The sequence below is a fragment of the Carassius auratus genome, chromosome 41, assembly GCF_003368295.1.
Source record: "Carassius auratus strain Wakin chromosome 41, ASM336829v1, whole genome shotgun sequence".
Classification (NCBI taxonomy): Eukaryota; Metazoa; Chordata; class Actinopteri; order Cypriniformes; family Cyprinidae; genus Carassius; species Carassius auratus.
This window is the reverse complement of record NC_039283.1, coordinates 8,450,958-8,467,068: the sequence shown is the minus strand read 5'-3', so window position 1 is coordinate 8,467,068 and position 16,111 is coordinate 8,450,958. Positions and strand designations below refer to the sequence as shown.

Here is a 16,111-nt window from a genome sequence, read left to right as displayed (position 1 = left end):
ATATACGCTGAATCTGACTGTTAGCCATGGTTTGTTTTAGATTATGTTTTTTTTTCCTCACGGTAATGTCACAGCTTCCAAACGCTCTCAACGCAAAAGCCTACTGGCTCTCGTGATTCTTTAGCTCCGCCCACACGTCACGCCTCCAGCCGGTCGTGTTTTTCCGGGAAAAATCGGTACAGACTATCTTTCTCTTATGAATATAATAAAACTAAAGACTTTTTGGAGTTATGAAGGATGCAGTACTACTCTATAGGTACTCAAGATTAACAGGAGATTGAGTGAAAACGAGCATTTCACCCCCCCTTTAATATCAACATCTTCCAAACACTGCAACAAAATACCATCCAAATACCAATATCAACGGTATGAAAAGCAGCTGTGAGATCAAGTTAAATAAGAATAACTACCTTTCCTGAATCAACGGCCGATACTATATCATTAAAAGCCTTAAGAAGGGCGCATTCTGTACTATGAAGAGACCTAAAACCCGACAGGAACATATTCAATATAACAGCATTCATATGACACAAGCGGAGGACTGGGCAATTTGTGAGCAATTATACACTTTTTGTTTTAAGCATTTGTTATTCTTATGCAAATAATAATGATTTCTGTGATTTGTAAAGATGATGGCATTGGAACTTCAAAACGACAGGAACTTCTTAAGCACTGTCGAGGGAAATAAACAACCAACTACAAGATACATCCTGTTAAGAGTATACCATTCTGTAAGACTTTTTAAAAGATGTGTCTTAAGCTCACCAAGACTCCATTTATTTGATCAAAAATACAATAAAAACTGTAGAGTTGTGCAATATTATTTCATTGTAAAATAGCTTTTTATTTGTATATATATTAAAATGTATTCCTGTGATGCAAAGCTGAATTTGCAGAATCATTACCTGGTCTTCAGTGTCACATAATCCTTCAGAAATCATTCTAATATGATGATTTAGTGCTGAAAAAACATTTTTATATAATTTTATATCAAATCAATGTTTTGCTGTTTAGTATTTTTGTTGAAAATTGTATTCATTTTTTCCCCTTAGGATTCTTCGATATATTATAAAGTTTAAAAGAACAACAACAATTATAGAACAATTAGAACAAGAACAATTATACATTTCTTTAAAAAGTAAAAAAAATAAATATTGTCCCCAGTCTTTTGAATGGTAGTGTATAATAATACACAAAACTAATTTTGTCTCTATTTTTAATGTCACTTTTAAAGCATACAAAAAAGCAGAAACATTAACAACAAATTAGTTTTGATCATCTGAAATAAAAATCAATATAGATGCACAGAAGATAAGTATTGAAGAACAATTTATTAAAACTTAATTCATGTTTATTATGTACTATTAAGAAATACATTTACTTCTTAGAATCAAAGCACTGCATCAAAACATACACAACATTAAAATGTTTGAAATCATTTCGAGAAATATATATATTTTTAAGAATATACTAAGTATTATTATTATTTTGCATAATTTCAGTTGAAAAAAAGAAGAAGAGAGAATCAAGACCTGCAGCAACAAAATGCAAATTTTAAAAGGAATTACATTCATGCAAGTGGTTGCAAACGTAAACCTTATTATGTTTAATGGTTTACTGTATATGATTCAGATATTTCATGGACAAACATTTTAATAGAGGAAACTATTCTCTTACTAGCAATGTTTATTTGACACAAATGTGCAGATACTGTGAAAATACTTTAAAATTATCTGTATTTCTGCAGGAATGGCTCTTAATAGTGGGATCTGATCCATATTATAAATAATAATTGAATAAAATACACCATTATAAATAAAATACACCATGTCTCTGTGAGCCATGTTTGAGCTTAGAGTTGAGGTGATGTGATGTTTGATAATTGTCTTACAGTAGATATGAGGTATGGTTCCAAATGTTTAAGAGACCTTAGGTTCACATCACAATATTATAAGCCATTCCTACAGAAAATAATATTTTTTTGTTTGTTTGTTTTTCCCACAAATATGTGTTTACGCATGCAAACACAATAAACACACACACATCATCCAGTCAACACTGAAGTAGGATCCTGTACTTCTGTAAGGTTCTGCGCTCATCTTATCTTATTGCTTGCCAAATAATTATAGCAAAGGTGGCCGCCACTAGCGACAGGACAAGAGCCAGAATACACATCCTTTTGCGGGATTTTCTCTTAATAAGAAAAAAACACAAACACAATTATATATACAGTCTACAAGGCAGCACTACTGATGTTAGTGAACACATATGTTACATAAACTACCAGTCAAAAGTTTGAACTTATGCTCACCAAGGCTGCATTTATTTGATCAAAAACACAGTAAAACAACAATATTACTACAGTTTCAAAGATATTTATTAATTTAGAATCTGTGATTTATTCTTGTGATGGTAAAGCTGAATTTTTAGTATCATTACTCACATGAATACGCTGATTGTATGGAGCCAGAAGAGTCTCAATAAAGATAAATGCACACAATACAGTCACATATGCACACATAGGATTCATACATGCACACACATAATTCATAAATACACACACAGGATACACAAATGCACACAAAATTCACAAATGCACACAAAATTTAAAAAGCACAGAAGATTCACAAATGCATACAAAATTCAGAAATGCACACAAAATTCAGAAATACACACACAATTTAGAAATGCAAACAACATTTACAAATGCACTCAAGATTCACAAATGAACAGGACAAGATTCAGAAATGTATTTCTGATGCACACACACATATATCTTGATTTACAAACTGCTTGCGGTCTGTGAACTTCACTGCATTTGTGTGTGAATTTTGAGACTCCCTTGACTTGGCTCGACACACAAATGCCTTTTTTTAAACAGGGAATGATCTGCAACCAATCAGATATCTCCCTTGTTTTAGCCAATCACAAGAATGCACCCCACGTGGGGGATTGTTTACTTATAAGCCAATCAGCGAACGACTCACTTTCCTCACGCAGCGAACGACTCACTTACCTCACACAGCCGGCGACTCACTTTGCGCAGCCATCGACCCACTTTGCGCAGCGAACGACTCACTATCCTCATGAGTCACGCAGCGAACGACTCACTTTCCTCACCCAGCGAGCGACTCACTTTCCTCAGCGAACGATTCACTTTCCTCAAGAGTCACGCAGCGAACGACTCACTTTCCTCACCCAGCGAACGATTCACTTTCCTCAAGCAGCGAAGTTGAGCGAACGATTCACTTTCCTCACGCGGCGATCAACTCACTTTCCTAAGCGAACGACAGCCGGAGACCCACTTTTCGCAGCCAGAGAGCCACTTTCCTCTCGCAGCGGACCACTGACTCTCTCTTCATGTAGGGACTGAATATTATAATTAAAGTGACTTCTATATTGCATCCAAAAGAATATTTAGATATATTTAAATATTCAAAAAGGTTTAAACATTTTTTTTTTTTTTTACTTTCATTAAAATATTTCAATAAAATGAAATAATTGCCTATTGCAAATTTATGAATCCATGGTTAACTTTTTTTCTGCAGTCTATATGGGCTATATGTATTGAGACATTTTTAAATTTATATTTAGTAAAAAAATAATAAAAAATAAACGTGAATTGTAATCTAAACATCTGTATTTTCATACAATTTAATACAATTGCTGTGTGAACACGTTCATGTGATTGGCTTATAAGTAAACAATCCCCCACATGGGGTGCATTCTTGTGATTGGCTAAAAGAAGGGAGACATCTGATTTTTTGCTGATCATTCCCTGTTTAAAAAAAAGCATTTGTGTGTCGAGCCAAGTCAGGGGAGTCTCAAAATTCACACACAAATGCAGTGAAGTTCACAGACCGCAAGCAGTTTGTGAATCAAGATATATGTGTGTGTGCATCAGAAATACATTTCTGAATCTTGTCCTGTGCATTTGTGAATCTTGTCCTGTGCATTTGTGAATCTTGAGTGCATTTGTAAATGTTGTTTGCATTTCTGAATTGTGTGTGTATTTCTGATTTTTGTGTGCATTTCTGAATTTTGTATGCATTTGTGAATCTTCTGTGCTTTTTAAATTTTGTGTGTGCATTTGTGAATTTTGTGCGCATTTGTGCATCTTGTGTGTGTATTTATGAATCATGTGTGTGCATCTACGAATCCTGTGTGTGCATATGTGAATGTAGTGTGTGCATTTATCTTTATTGAGACTCTTCTGGCTCCATATGATTGCACCTAAAAATATTTCTTCATATTATTATCAATATTGAAAGTGTTATTTTCTGAAAACCAAAACATTACTGCATAATATTTGTTTGTGAAAAACACGAATATTTTTTATTTATTTCTTATGATTCTCTGATAAATAGATACAAGGATACAATGTATTTCTTCAAAAGAATACAATGTATTTGTAAACAGCAACCTTTTGATGCATTATAAATGAATTTGATCCATTTAATGCATACAGCTGAATAAAATTATGCATTTCTTAAAAAAAAAAATAAAATTAATACAAAATGCAGCATTGTTGAGCATATAAACTTATTCCAAGTTATTCTGTAATGTACTGTATGTGTAAAGAAAGGAAAGTCAGATAAATGTCCATCATGGCCTGATACCTGATGATAAGCCGCCTGCTGGAGTTGTTCAGCTCCTCTCTCCACATGCACCTCTGCACTCTCCACATTGGCTTCAATGCTATCTGTGAATGATGACATAAGGAAAGCAGTGAACAACTGAATCTATGCAGGAAAAGAGAACTAGACTAACATACCTATCATGTCACCCTGGTCATGGATCATAACTGCAAGGTCCTTGAAGATCTGATTCACATCCATTATGTCTGACTGAATCAAGAATCAAGAACAGAAAGCAGTTGGGACATTGTAATTCAATCCATGTCTGAGAATGACCATTTTCAAAAAATTCTTACAATGTATTTGAAGACATGCTTTAAAGGTATATATAAAAAAAGATTTGTCAAAGAGCTGATGTTTTATGACAGGATAGCTTGAATGCTTTTGAGAAATTATATTATTTTGTCTGCTGATGTTACAGAGAAAGTGCTCACCTCCAGCTGGCGGATATTTGTCTCTCTCTCTTTAATAAGCTCAAGGTCCTCTTCGGTGAAAGGCTCCTCTTCTGTCTGCATCTTCCACCCTTCATTTCTTTTCAAATGAAAAAAAAAAAATATCTCTCACCAGACTCACATATCTGATTCATATCATATCAGTAAATCATCTTGGAATCTGTATCGCATGTTTGTGATGTGCTTTTTGATGCAAATCAGGGTACATGAGAGCGAAATTTGATCCTTGGGTTTGAATTAGGGTCAAATAATTTAAGAACACAGCTTTATAAAGGATTCATTTATAGATTTATGACATTAAGCCATTAAAGATTAAACTCATGTCTTCGCATCAAGCAAAAACAACTGAGCTTGTGTTGACCATATTTGATGTGTTCTATACATGTTTGTTGTGCAATGTAAATAACAGCATTAAAAAAAATCTATATTTAGTCTAAATTTAGTAATGGGCAATCTGATTATTTTCTACAAACCAGTGTAATGTAACTGCTTAATTAATGTGGGTTACTTTTAAAATGTCTTTATTAACTTTAGATTAAGAAAGATTATGAATTTGGAACAATCGTGGAGTGAGTAAATAATGACAGAATTTAAATTTTTTGGATGATATGATGAACTTACTTTTCAAATGTCACGAGCTGTTCGTCTTGACTGAGCTCATCAACCTGCACAACGAAAGGCTTTCTATTAAGGAAATGAGAAACATAAATTAGCAATAGCTAATTGGCAGATGTATTTACCTGGAGTCTGGAGCCAGCTCGAGCCCGCGCCACTGACTCACGCTCCCTCTCTGCCGCTCGCCGCTGGACCACTTGAAAGTTGTTGAGGGCAGCTGAGAAGTCATTCATCAGACGGTCTTTCTGAATCTTCTGCTGTCGCTATGTGAAGAGAAGCATTAGCATGAGCGCAGCTGGCTAATATGAGGTCCGATGCGCATGGTTTGAGGCAGTGTGAACTCACCTGTTCTGACGGGGACTGGGGCTGTGGTAAAGAGCCCAGGTCTTTCAGATGTCTGTTGGTCTCTTTTGCTAACTGGTTTGTGTAGTGCTGCATTTGCTGGCTGTTTGCAACATACAACATACATGTTACTATTTCTAAAAGTCTCTAACCAAAATGAGCAGATACTGAAATAGTATGGCTGATAATACATTCATCCATTTTGCGAGACATTATTAGTATACACATGTTTTTAACAGTCACTGGAAACAAAGTATTGTTTACAAAGTTTCTGCAAGAATAAGAATCTGAGGAGAAATTACCCACTGCATTTGACAATGTTAGTGGCATCAATTGCTACAAATATTCAGCTGTTTAATGCACTTAGTAAACTAATCAAACTCTATATTCTAATCCTAATGCTAACCCTACAGTATGTACATAGCCTATACTGTTAATAAATATTACTCAACACTTTATTTTATAATTACACTGTATTTGAAACCTTAAAATAAATTGTAACCAATCCTTGGTTCTGGATAAGCAGAAATTCTTATAACTAACTCCTGCAAAAACTGTTTTCAGTACAGCCATTCATGAAGACTGAGGTAGGGTACAACTCAACAGGGCTGAAAGTGCACGGGGTAAAAACCACTAGATGGCACAAAAACTCTCTGCATCACCGAAATTTTGCGATGAATATTTGGCTGATCCTTCAGATCACAAAGTTAATCTTAAATTTCATGTTAAAATTACCAAATATATTTTGAGAGTAAAGTTTGTTAATAGTGTTCAGTTTTGATTATGTTTTCAGTGACTGGAGAATATGCATATTTGTGGTAAAATGCTACTCTGTTGTTAAAACCGCAGAATCAGTTAATATAATTTAATTTTACATAATTACATTACATATTTATTGTGATTATGTTTATTTATTGTAATGCAATTTTAAATGATTATGAAATTTTCAAGCAACATAAGAAGCTTTTGGAATCTTATCAAGATTTTTATAATTATTATTTTAAATGAATGTATTTTAATGACAGTGTATTTATTTATAAAAGTGAATAAAATTATTTTATCAAATGAAAACAACAGAATAGTACAAACGCTGCTGAAGTGATTGCTTTGAACAAGTATTAACTAAGATATTACGAAAAACGTATTACTACAGTAGCTAAAGTTTTGCAGCTATCAGTACTGGGGACCTTTTTCTCCATGCTGGTGAGTGGGGTATGTGAACAGTGCTGCTTGAAAGTTTTTGAACCCTTTAGAATTTTCTATATTTATGCATAAATATGACCCAAAAAATCAGCAGATTTTCCACCTGAAAGTAGTCAAAGAGAACCCAATCAAACAAACAAATTATTTATTATTATATAATTATTATTTATTTATTTATTTCAGTTTTGAATTTTTTGAAGCATCAAAAATACATTTTGGTCCAAAAATAGCAAAAACAACGACTTTATTCAGCATTGTCTTCTCTTCCGTGTCTGTTGTGAGAGAGTTCAAAACAAAGCAGTCTGGATATCCGGTTCGCGAACTAATCATTCAGTTCACCAAATCGAACTGAATCGTTTTAGTCAGTGTACTGTTTGAGTAACTTAATTACTCCGGGATATTGGTTTGTTTGAACTCAGAGGTAGTGTCAGCCACATTAAGAAAGTTAACATCTTAAGTCATTTGTGGATTAATGCGTATTAGAGATGCGAACCGTTTAAAATGATTCAGTTCGATTTGGTGAACTGAATGATTCATTCGCGAACCAGATATCCAGACTGCTTTGTTTTGAACTCTCTCTCACAAGGCAATGCTGAATAAAGTTGTCGTTTTTGCTATTTTTGGACCAAAATGTATTTTCGATGCTTCAACAAATTCTAACTGACCCTCTGATGTCACATGGACTACTTTGATTATGTTTTTCTTACCTTTCTGGACATGGACAGTATACCAATGGAGGGACTGAGAGCTCTCGGACTAAATCTAAAATATCTTAAACTGTGTTCTGAAGATAAACGGAGGTTTCACGGGTTTGAAACAACATGAGGGTAAGTTATTAATGACATAATTTTGCTATCTGGGTGAACTAACCCTTTAAAGATGTAAAGGGAACTGAACTACTATGGTATTAATTAAAAATAAACTGACATTAGGAATCAATCTCTTGCTCTCCTTATGTTTTTATATGTGTGTTAACATAATTGAGCAGCAAATGAAGACTGACGCCAGGATGTGGTTTTTCCAAAAGGCTATTTAGAGGCAGCACAAACAGTCTAGAGTAGTGGAAGCTAGCATAACACTGTGGTTGAATGTAAAAGAAACAAAAAATCCCTCCCTTTCCTTTGGTGGTGCGTCGCACAATCGCCCTAATTGAGAAACCGCCTCTGGTCTTGAATTTCCTCCATTTGTTCACAATTTCTCTGACTGTGGATGTGTGGATCTAAACCCTTTAGAGATGTCTTTGTGAACTTTTCTAAACTGATAAGCACCAGCAACTCATTTGCTGAGGTCCTCAGAGATCTTCTTTGTTCATGCCATGATGTGCTTCCACAAACATGTTCAGATTTCCACAAGATCCCTGTTCTTGAAATAAAACAGGGAATGCATGACACCTAAACACGTCAATTTGCTACAGGAGGCCTTTGTTCACTCCCCAGAGCTGTGTGAGACACTTTTTATTAAGGATGGTTTTTATTTAACTTCTTTTGGACTGATGCACTGCAACACCCACAGTGCCATTAAACAGCTTGAAAGATCAAAACAATTTTTAATATAACTCCGACGATTTGTCTGAAATAAGAAAGTCATATCTATCTAGGATGCCTTGAGGGTGAGTCATTTATGGGCTAATTTTCATTTTCGGATTAAATAACCCTTTAACATTAACTGTGTATTTAGTGTATTAGCATTATATGTAGATTAAAGTTTAATCTCTAATTGTCATACCATTTGAATGTCATCGAAAGTAGCTGTTCTTTTAACCTGTTAACTGTCACTCACGTTTTTGAAGATAGACCTGAATGTGCATGATACAAACCTAAATTTTTATAATTCATGACTGAAAACATTTTGTAACATGATTTTGATGTGCCATTTACATGGTAATGCAATGTCTGATTTTAAAATGGGTTTTAAAGGATGAATTTTGAGATTTTATGTTTTCAAGTGATATATAACTTCTGATGATTTCTAAAATGTGATAGAGAAAAAGGCAATGAGGAAGTATTATTTTTAAACAAAGGTCAAAGCTCCTTTTGTAATTTAGATTTCTGAGGGTGCACTCTTGTCATAAATTCATCTATTACTTTTCCTACATAATTTTTAACAAAAAATATTGGTAAAATATATATTTGGGAGTCTTAGACCTTTCCAACGATATATAGTTTGTCAAGATTAGATTAGATTTGATTGTAGTATAGTATAGTCAACGTAGGTGTCCCGTATACGGGACAGGGTGACATTTAACAGGTTAAATTAAAAAAGCAATTTCATTTTCTTTAAAACTCGTTCCAAAATGACAATGTTAATTATTCCAGCTGCTGTAAGAAAAGGCTACAAGTGATCCGCCATCTGCAGTATCCATACACTACTGGCCGTGACTTTATATATACAGAGGTGATGTAATGACTGAAGAAGACAGATGGAACCCAGAGCAGGAGGAGCCAGGCGGGACCCAGGCCACAGCCATGATTGCGGCCCCCGGTGGAGCTGATGGTAGAGAAAAGGCCAACGACTCCAGGGGGCTGACTGACAGCAGCGGTGCAGGTGGAGGAGGAGTCCAAGGCTGAGAGCAAATGAACCAGGGCGACACCAAGGAGCCGGAGGGCCAAGGTGGAGCAGATGGTGCCGGCGACCAAGGCGGAGGCGGGGATTCGGAAGGCCGCTGTGGAGCGGGAGGAAAGGATGAGCCTGAAATAGCCTGAGTGATGGAGAGACAAGGCGAAGCCAGAGGAGTGGAGTCCCGGGGCAGTGGATGGTCAACGACAGACAAAGGCAGAGCAGGAGGGACATGGGAGCCTGGCGGAGCTGGTGGACTGATGGGCCAAGGTGGAGAGGAGGGAACTAGGAGCCATGGTGGAGCTGCTGGGTCGAAGGGTCGAGGCAGAGTCCAAGACTCAGAGGCTGGAGGCAGAGCCAAGGGATCCTCAAGCCACGATGCCGATGGAGAGTGGTATATCTGCGGCGAATCCATTCAACAGATGGTAGGCATAGGGGAAACAGAGTGGCTGCTAGACGACAGTGGTGGAGAAGGTTGGAGTGGATGGGAGGGCATCCATTTTTGAGAAGCGGCCAATTGAGGGCACATTCTAGGAGCAGGCAATAGAGGAGTGGGCACTGGGGAATTGGAAACCCCCTCAGGGCTGGAAGAGGAATCCAAGGATAGAGGAGGGCTAAACGGGACCAGAGGAGAAGACAGAGAGAGGATAGGGGGCAGTTCGATCTCCAGATCAGATTCCCAGTCACTAAGATCCTCCTCCTCATTTTGGCCCTTTTGGCGTTCCATATTCAGCTCACCCTCAGCTGCGGTGCATAGGGCAGAGCTCCTCTCTGCGCTCATACTGTCTGGGGCACGCTCCCTTGTCGCAGGTGCTGTTGCCGACTCACACACCTTAACTGACATCTTCAGCAGCACTGGCTCTGCGGCGATCCTCAGCTCTGTCGCTCCATGCGACGATGGCTCGTCGGTCGTGGCAGGCTCTGACTCTCCATCAGCGGCGGGCTTGGCATTCGATATGCGCTTCCGGGAGATGGTGGGCTGGGTCCGGAGTTGGGCTGGTGTTGTCCGCGATGTCCACAGTCAGAGGCGAAGCACAAGACACCAGCTTCCTCTCCACAAAGGCGGCAAATTCCCCCGAGGACCATCTACGTACAACTGAGCTCTGCACTTATCATTCAGGCTGGCCTTGTGCAGAGGCAGTAGTCCGGGTAGTGGGTTTGGTTGGCAATTTGCACAAATAGTTGTGTATGATCCTCCAGAGAAAGGCTCCTCCGGTCCAGCAGGAGGAAGGAGTTGGCAGGATCAAATGACGAAAAGAAAAACTTTACAAAACAGAAAATAAAAGGGGCCACTTTACTTTTCTTTTCGCGGTCCGGCCTTCTGTCACAGTGTGGTGCGGGAGAGAAGCACGCAAACGAGAAAGATGATGTGACACAGTCTTTAATAATCCATATAGGGGTAATTCATAGGTAAAAGACAGAAACACACATATACATAAGATGAGACCGGACAACCAAACACTGAACTAAATGCAACTTATAAGGACAACATTAATGAGGGTAATTACAAGACACGCCTGAACATAATGACACAGTAACAATGGGACATGGAAAACACAACCTAATGAGTCCAGGACGTGACAGTTCTGCTATTGTTACAAGCAGAAGAACCCTTTTCTGGTACTGTTTAGAACCATTTTACGAGTGAACGGACTCTAAGGAGATAGTTTTGAACACTGTGGATATGTACTTCCTCAAAAATTTATTTTGGATCAATTGTAACCAAAAAAAGTTATGGACTGCAGCTTTAATGTGTACCTTAAAGTGACTTGATTTTTGATCAGTATTTTTACATTATGGTCAGATAGCCATAACACATTGGATGCAAGAATGAATGGAAATATAACTGGACTCACAGTCTGTCCTGAAGTTCCGGTGTGTCTGGTCTGGTAACCAGTTGGAACAGCATGCTCTTGATTTGGCCAGCTGTGCATAGAAAACATGAAATTAGGCATTATAACATTGAATTATAAAACTCCAAAAATGTACAATATAATCAGTTCAAAGTGTGTTTATTAAGAATACAACAATAAAGAACTTTCATGACAAACACAGTCTTCTCTTCAAGGGTGAGTTTCAATGTAAAACATATCTACTCACTGTTCTGCGTGATTTTCTGGATGTTTGAGCTGCATGTTTGAGTGAGGTTGTTGAAGTCCCTCGGCTTGGAGTGACTGCTGTCTATCATTCTGTAAGACATGATGACTGACAACAACACAGCTGCTTGCGTCAGATATCATTTATTTTATTATATCATATTTATGATGTACAGTCGTTTTCACAGAAAATAATTATATGAATAATACATATACATTGCAGGTTAATATCAAAAGATAAAACACGTAAATCATTAAGACTGAGCAAATCTAAAAATGCACTGCGTACGCAGCGCAATAAGACATTTCATATCGGTTCTCTCTGAGCAGGCCCTACGCCTGATAAAATATTGATTATAATTCATTTAATGTTGTCATCTGAAATGATTCAAGAAGGCTGGCAGTAATGTCAACATAGCAAACTGATTCAAAATATTGAATCGCATACCTGGGATGCTCAGATGCGATTTGCGCTGCTCCACTCTCACAGAAATAGAAGAAACAGAATGGCAAATAAACATTAAGGTTTACATTGAGTGGGCGGAGCTTATTGTGTCGTTTCGAGGGGTCTAAAAATATTAATTATTCTCTTTATTTACTTATTTGGTTTAATATCTATGTACTTTCTAAGTGTCGAAATTAATGTGTAAATTATTGTCTAGAACCTTGCTAAAAAATACAAACTGCGTCTTAGTCTTGTGATACTTGTTACATTTCTCAGCGCTTTTCAAGGCGGTCCAGTCACAGTTGTTCGCGCTTTCTGGATAGGACAGTGTAGGCTATTATGATTGTTTACGAGGTTTAATTTCAGAATTTAGTTTATATGTAAGATACCCGTCACAAAAAAAAAAAAAAAAAAGAAAAAAAAAGAAAAGAAAAGTAAAACATAACACGTTTGCAAATGTCTCAAATTATATAAAAACGTCTCTAAATGTCAATATGGTTCATAGAAGGATTCTGATTTTTGAGCCACCACGCGCCCTCTGGAAGAAGAACATGGGTTTACCTTTCTTTTACTGTCTATGGGTTTTACCCGCCATAGACATCAATATGTTCCACCTAATGTCTCCTATAAATGATGGCTGGATTCACAGACAGTTCCGTCACCAAAAATGAGTGCGTCACACTCATTTCTTCTCTTTAATCAATGTCATGAAATGTTTTGTTGTTGTTTTATTATTATTATTATTATTATTATTATTATTATTATCCAGGACTTGGTCTGAACTAATAAAATAATTAAATTAAATTAAATGGTACATATTAAGTAAGGCATATTATTTAAGTTGGTGTTTATCCTAACATTGAGCGAATGGCGTGGTTTCTTTTGGAGGAAATAAGCTCTTTGGCAAAGTCAGGTTCCAGTCTCATGACTTTCATAGGATAATAGATCTCTCTCACACACACATGCCTCTCATCACATGACTTCAGTTACTCTGAGGCCTCTTACTATAGCAGAGGGCTTGTGCTGAAAGCCAAAGGTTTATTTATTAGACTAAGGGTTACAAAGATTAGACTATTAAAAAAAGAGAATAATCATTTAAAAAGCAGCTTTGTGTGTGTGTGTGTGTGTGTGTGTGTGTGTGTGTGTGTGTGTGTGTGTCTGTGTGCGCGTGTGTGTGTGTGTGTGTGTGATTAAAAAACTAAAACATGCTAAAAAGGGAGATTAACAGCAATAGAATAGGAGTAAAGCCTAATGTGTTGTATTGTTATGAATTATGCATTCCCTTGCAGTTCTCAATACGTCGTATTTCCTGCCCTTATTGCTCTCATTTCCCATACTGTGTGAACTGGATTGCTGCCTTTGGAAAACTAAAATTATCATTGTTATATCTATATATGATATTTATTTATTTAGCATCATATTCATGTACTATACCAGTTTCAACTAACCTGAGTTCATCAATATGAACTGTATCTGTGTTATTCCGTAATGTATTAGCTAAATTAAGCTCTTACCATGCATCATAGAAACTTCCAAGCAGGTGTTGAGGCAAGTTAGTCTGCAGGACTCAGAGTTTGGAGACCCAAGTCCTCGTTTGAAGCCTTTTATATATTCAAAACTGACTGCAACTTTTAATAACAAATATGTTGTTGGGCAAAACAGGGCACTGCTCAAATAGCAGATACAAAGTCGCATTATATCGTTTTACCAATAACTTGCTAGAGGTAATTTTGCCATTGAAAACTGAAAACTGAACCAAATCATTGCAAGGGTATCAACATCAATTTATCATTATGACTCTCAAAGTACGCATGTTTGAGCTTTTGTTCATTATAACTGATTTGCTGTAGTGTGCATTGTTTATATGTGAATAAAATCAAAATCATATAAAATGATCATGTTTCTTCAGGAGACTTGGATTAAATCCTTTCAATGGATAGACAAAAAAAAAGAGAGTATTAATTAAATTACCTTAATTTGGCTATTTTGTAGGTTTGGACTGAAACAACATTAGGGTGAGTAAATGAAAATTAAATGTTCATTTTTGGGTGAACCCCTTTTAATGTCAGCCTGTTTTTAGCGTGCAGGCCAGTGTTGTAATGTACTGATGAGTATAATCACTATTAAAACTATCATATGACATCATTCCTCTTTTAAAGGGCAGTTTACAAGGCACCTCACTATGGATTGTAATGTATATTCTCTTTAAGGAATATTGTTTTTGCTTTCATTTACTTGAATAAATTTAAAATAAATTATATTTATTGCAACCTACAGTATGAGGAGTTGCGATTGCATTGAAGGCCCAAGTGCAATACTGAATGTACCCACTGGAGGACAGTACATTTACATTTACATCACATTTATTCATTTAGCAGACGCTTTTATCCAAAGCGACTTACAAATGAGGACAGTGGAAGCAATCAAAAACAACAAAAAGAGCAATGATATATAAGTGCTATAACAAGTCTCAGTTAGGTTAACACAGTACACATAGCATGGGATTCTAAATAATATAATATAAAGAAAACAGATGGAATAAAAAAAGAATAGAGCAAGCTAATGTTAGAGGTCTTTACACATACACACACACATACAATTGCATAATTAAGGAAAAGAAAAAATAATATAAAAAGATTGGAAAGGTAGTTAGATTTTTTTATAGAATAGAATTAGAATATTGAGTGTTAAAGTTAGAGGGTCAAATAAAGATGGAAGAGATGGGTTTTAAGCTGATTCTTGAAGATGGCTCAGGACTCAGCTGCTCAGATTGAGTTGGGGAGTTCATTCCACCAGGAATGACAGTATGAACATAAGCTACTGTGTGTAGACCAGCCAGCACCTTTATTAAAATAAAATATATACTGTGACATAATAATTGTTCTAAATTAAAATAATATATATGTTCCCTGGAATTTATTTTCAGGGATTATGTTATCTGACAATGCCTACTTACTGTAAATGGGTTTGTCAACCTCAATAAATGGTTTCATTTATGTGTGAAGGGTAAACACTGCTGCGTGAGCCTGTATATTACATCAAAATGCCCATTTAAAAATGTCCTCCTCTAATTCTTTTCATTTTAACACACCGTGGCATTTCACAGATGTTGTTATAGTCAGACCTGATTTCAGATTCATTGCAATGATTTTAGTTCAGTTATATTACAAGTTTTATAAAGACGTATGTAGATACTGTTTTTTTGATTTTTTTGTTTTTGTTTTTTGAGTCATGTATTTATTGTACCAGATTTTGTCCTGTGTAGATTTGTAGTTATAGAGCCATCAAATGACGAAGTTATATAGTTAGTTATGTAGTTATATAGGAGCCATCAGCTTTGAGTTTTAGTATTATTTAGTAATTGTGAATAAATACTGTATATTATAGTTGTCGTAGTGTATTATTTAAAAGATTTGAGTTTGTGTGATCATGTGGTGCCATCATAACTATTCCTTACAAAAATGATGTGCTATTCTTTATAACAACATCATCTTTTCAAGAAGGGATAGTATTTGTAGAAATATTCTCTTTAAAATAAACAACCTGATCTTGTCACGATTGTAAGCTCAAGTCATATATATATATATATATATATATATATACACATATATCCTGGTTTGTTAAAGCTGAATTTTCAGCATCATTACTCCTCAGTGTCAGAAATAATTTTAATATTCTGATTTGCTGTGTAAGAAACATATTATTATCAATGTTTAATATTTTTGTGAAACTTTGACTTTGATGAAAAAAAAGAGCAAAAGAACA

The 16,111-nt window shown here is 36.0% G+C and overlaps 1 protein-coding gene across 2 annotated transcripts; it reads right to left on the bottom strand.

Moving 5' to 3' along the window:
• Positions 1 to 1,294: 1,294 nt before the first annotated feature.
• LOC113060037 (syntaxin-12) lies at positions 1,295 to 13,005 on the bottom strand. 2 transcript variants are annotated; one of them, XM_026228821.1, is made up of 10 exons: positions 12,908 to 13,005; positions 11,906 to 12,010; positions 11,662 to 11,731; positions 6,050 to 6,149; positions 5,830 to 5,967; positions 5,711 to 5,754; positions 5,072 to 5,168; positions 4,775 to 4,847; positions 4,620 to 4,702; positions 1,295 to 2,193 (listed from the first exon to the last, which is right to left on the bottom strand). In XM_026228821.1, the coding sequence occupies exons 2-10, from the start codon at positions 12,003 to 12,005 to the stop codon at positions 2,101 to 2,103; spliced, it is 798 nt and encodes a 265-aa protein (XP_026084606.1). In that variant the 5' UTR covers positions 12,006 to 12,010; positions 12,908 to 13,005; the 3' UTR covers positions 1,295 to 2,100. The 2 variants fall into 2 exon arrangements, with proteins under 2 accessions (XP_026084606.1, XP_026084605.1); XM_026228820.1 differs by lacking the exon at positions 12,908 to 13,005 and adding an exon at positions 12,350 to 12,737.
• Between the last annotated feature and the right edge of the window lie 3,106 nt (positions 13,006 to 16,111).

Coding starts and splice junctions, on each gene's coding strand:
- LOC113060037 (XM_026228820.1), bottom strand. CDS start 12,422: ATGTTTATTTGCCATTCTGTTTCTTCTATTTCTGTGAGAGTGGAGCAG. Junction 5,968..6,049: donor CCCAGTCCCCGTCAGAACAG/GTGAGTTCACAC, acceptor CTCTTCACATAG/CGACAGCAGAAGATTCAGAA. Junction 5,755..5,829: donor GAGCTGGCTCCAGACTCCAG/GTAAATACATCT, acceptor TTCGTTGTGCAG/GTTGATGAGCTCAGTCAAGA.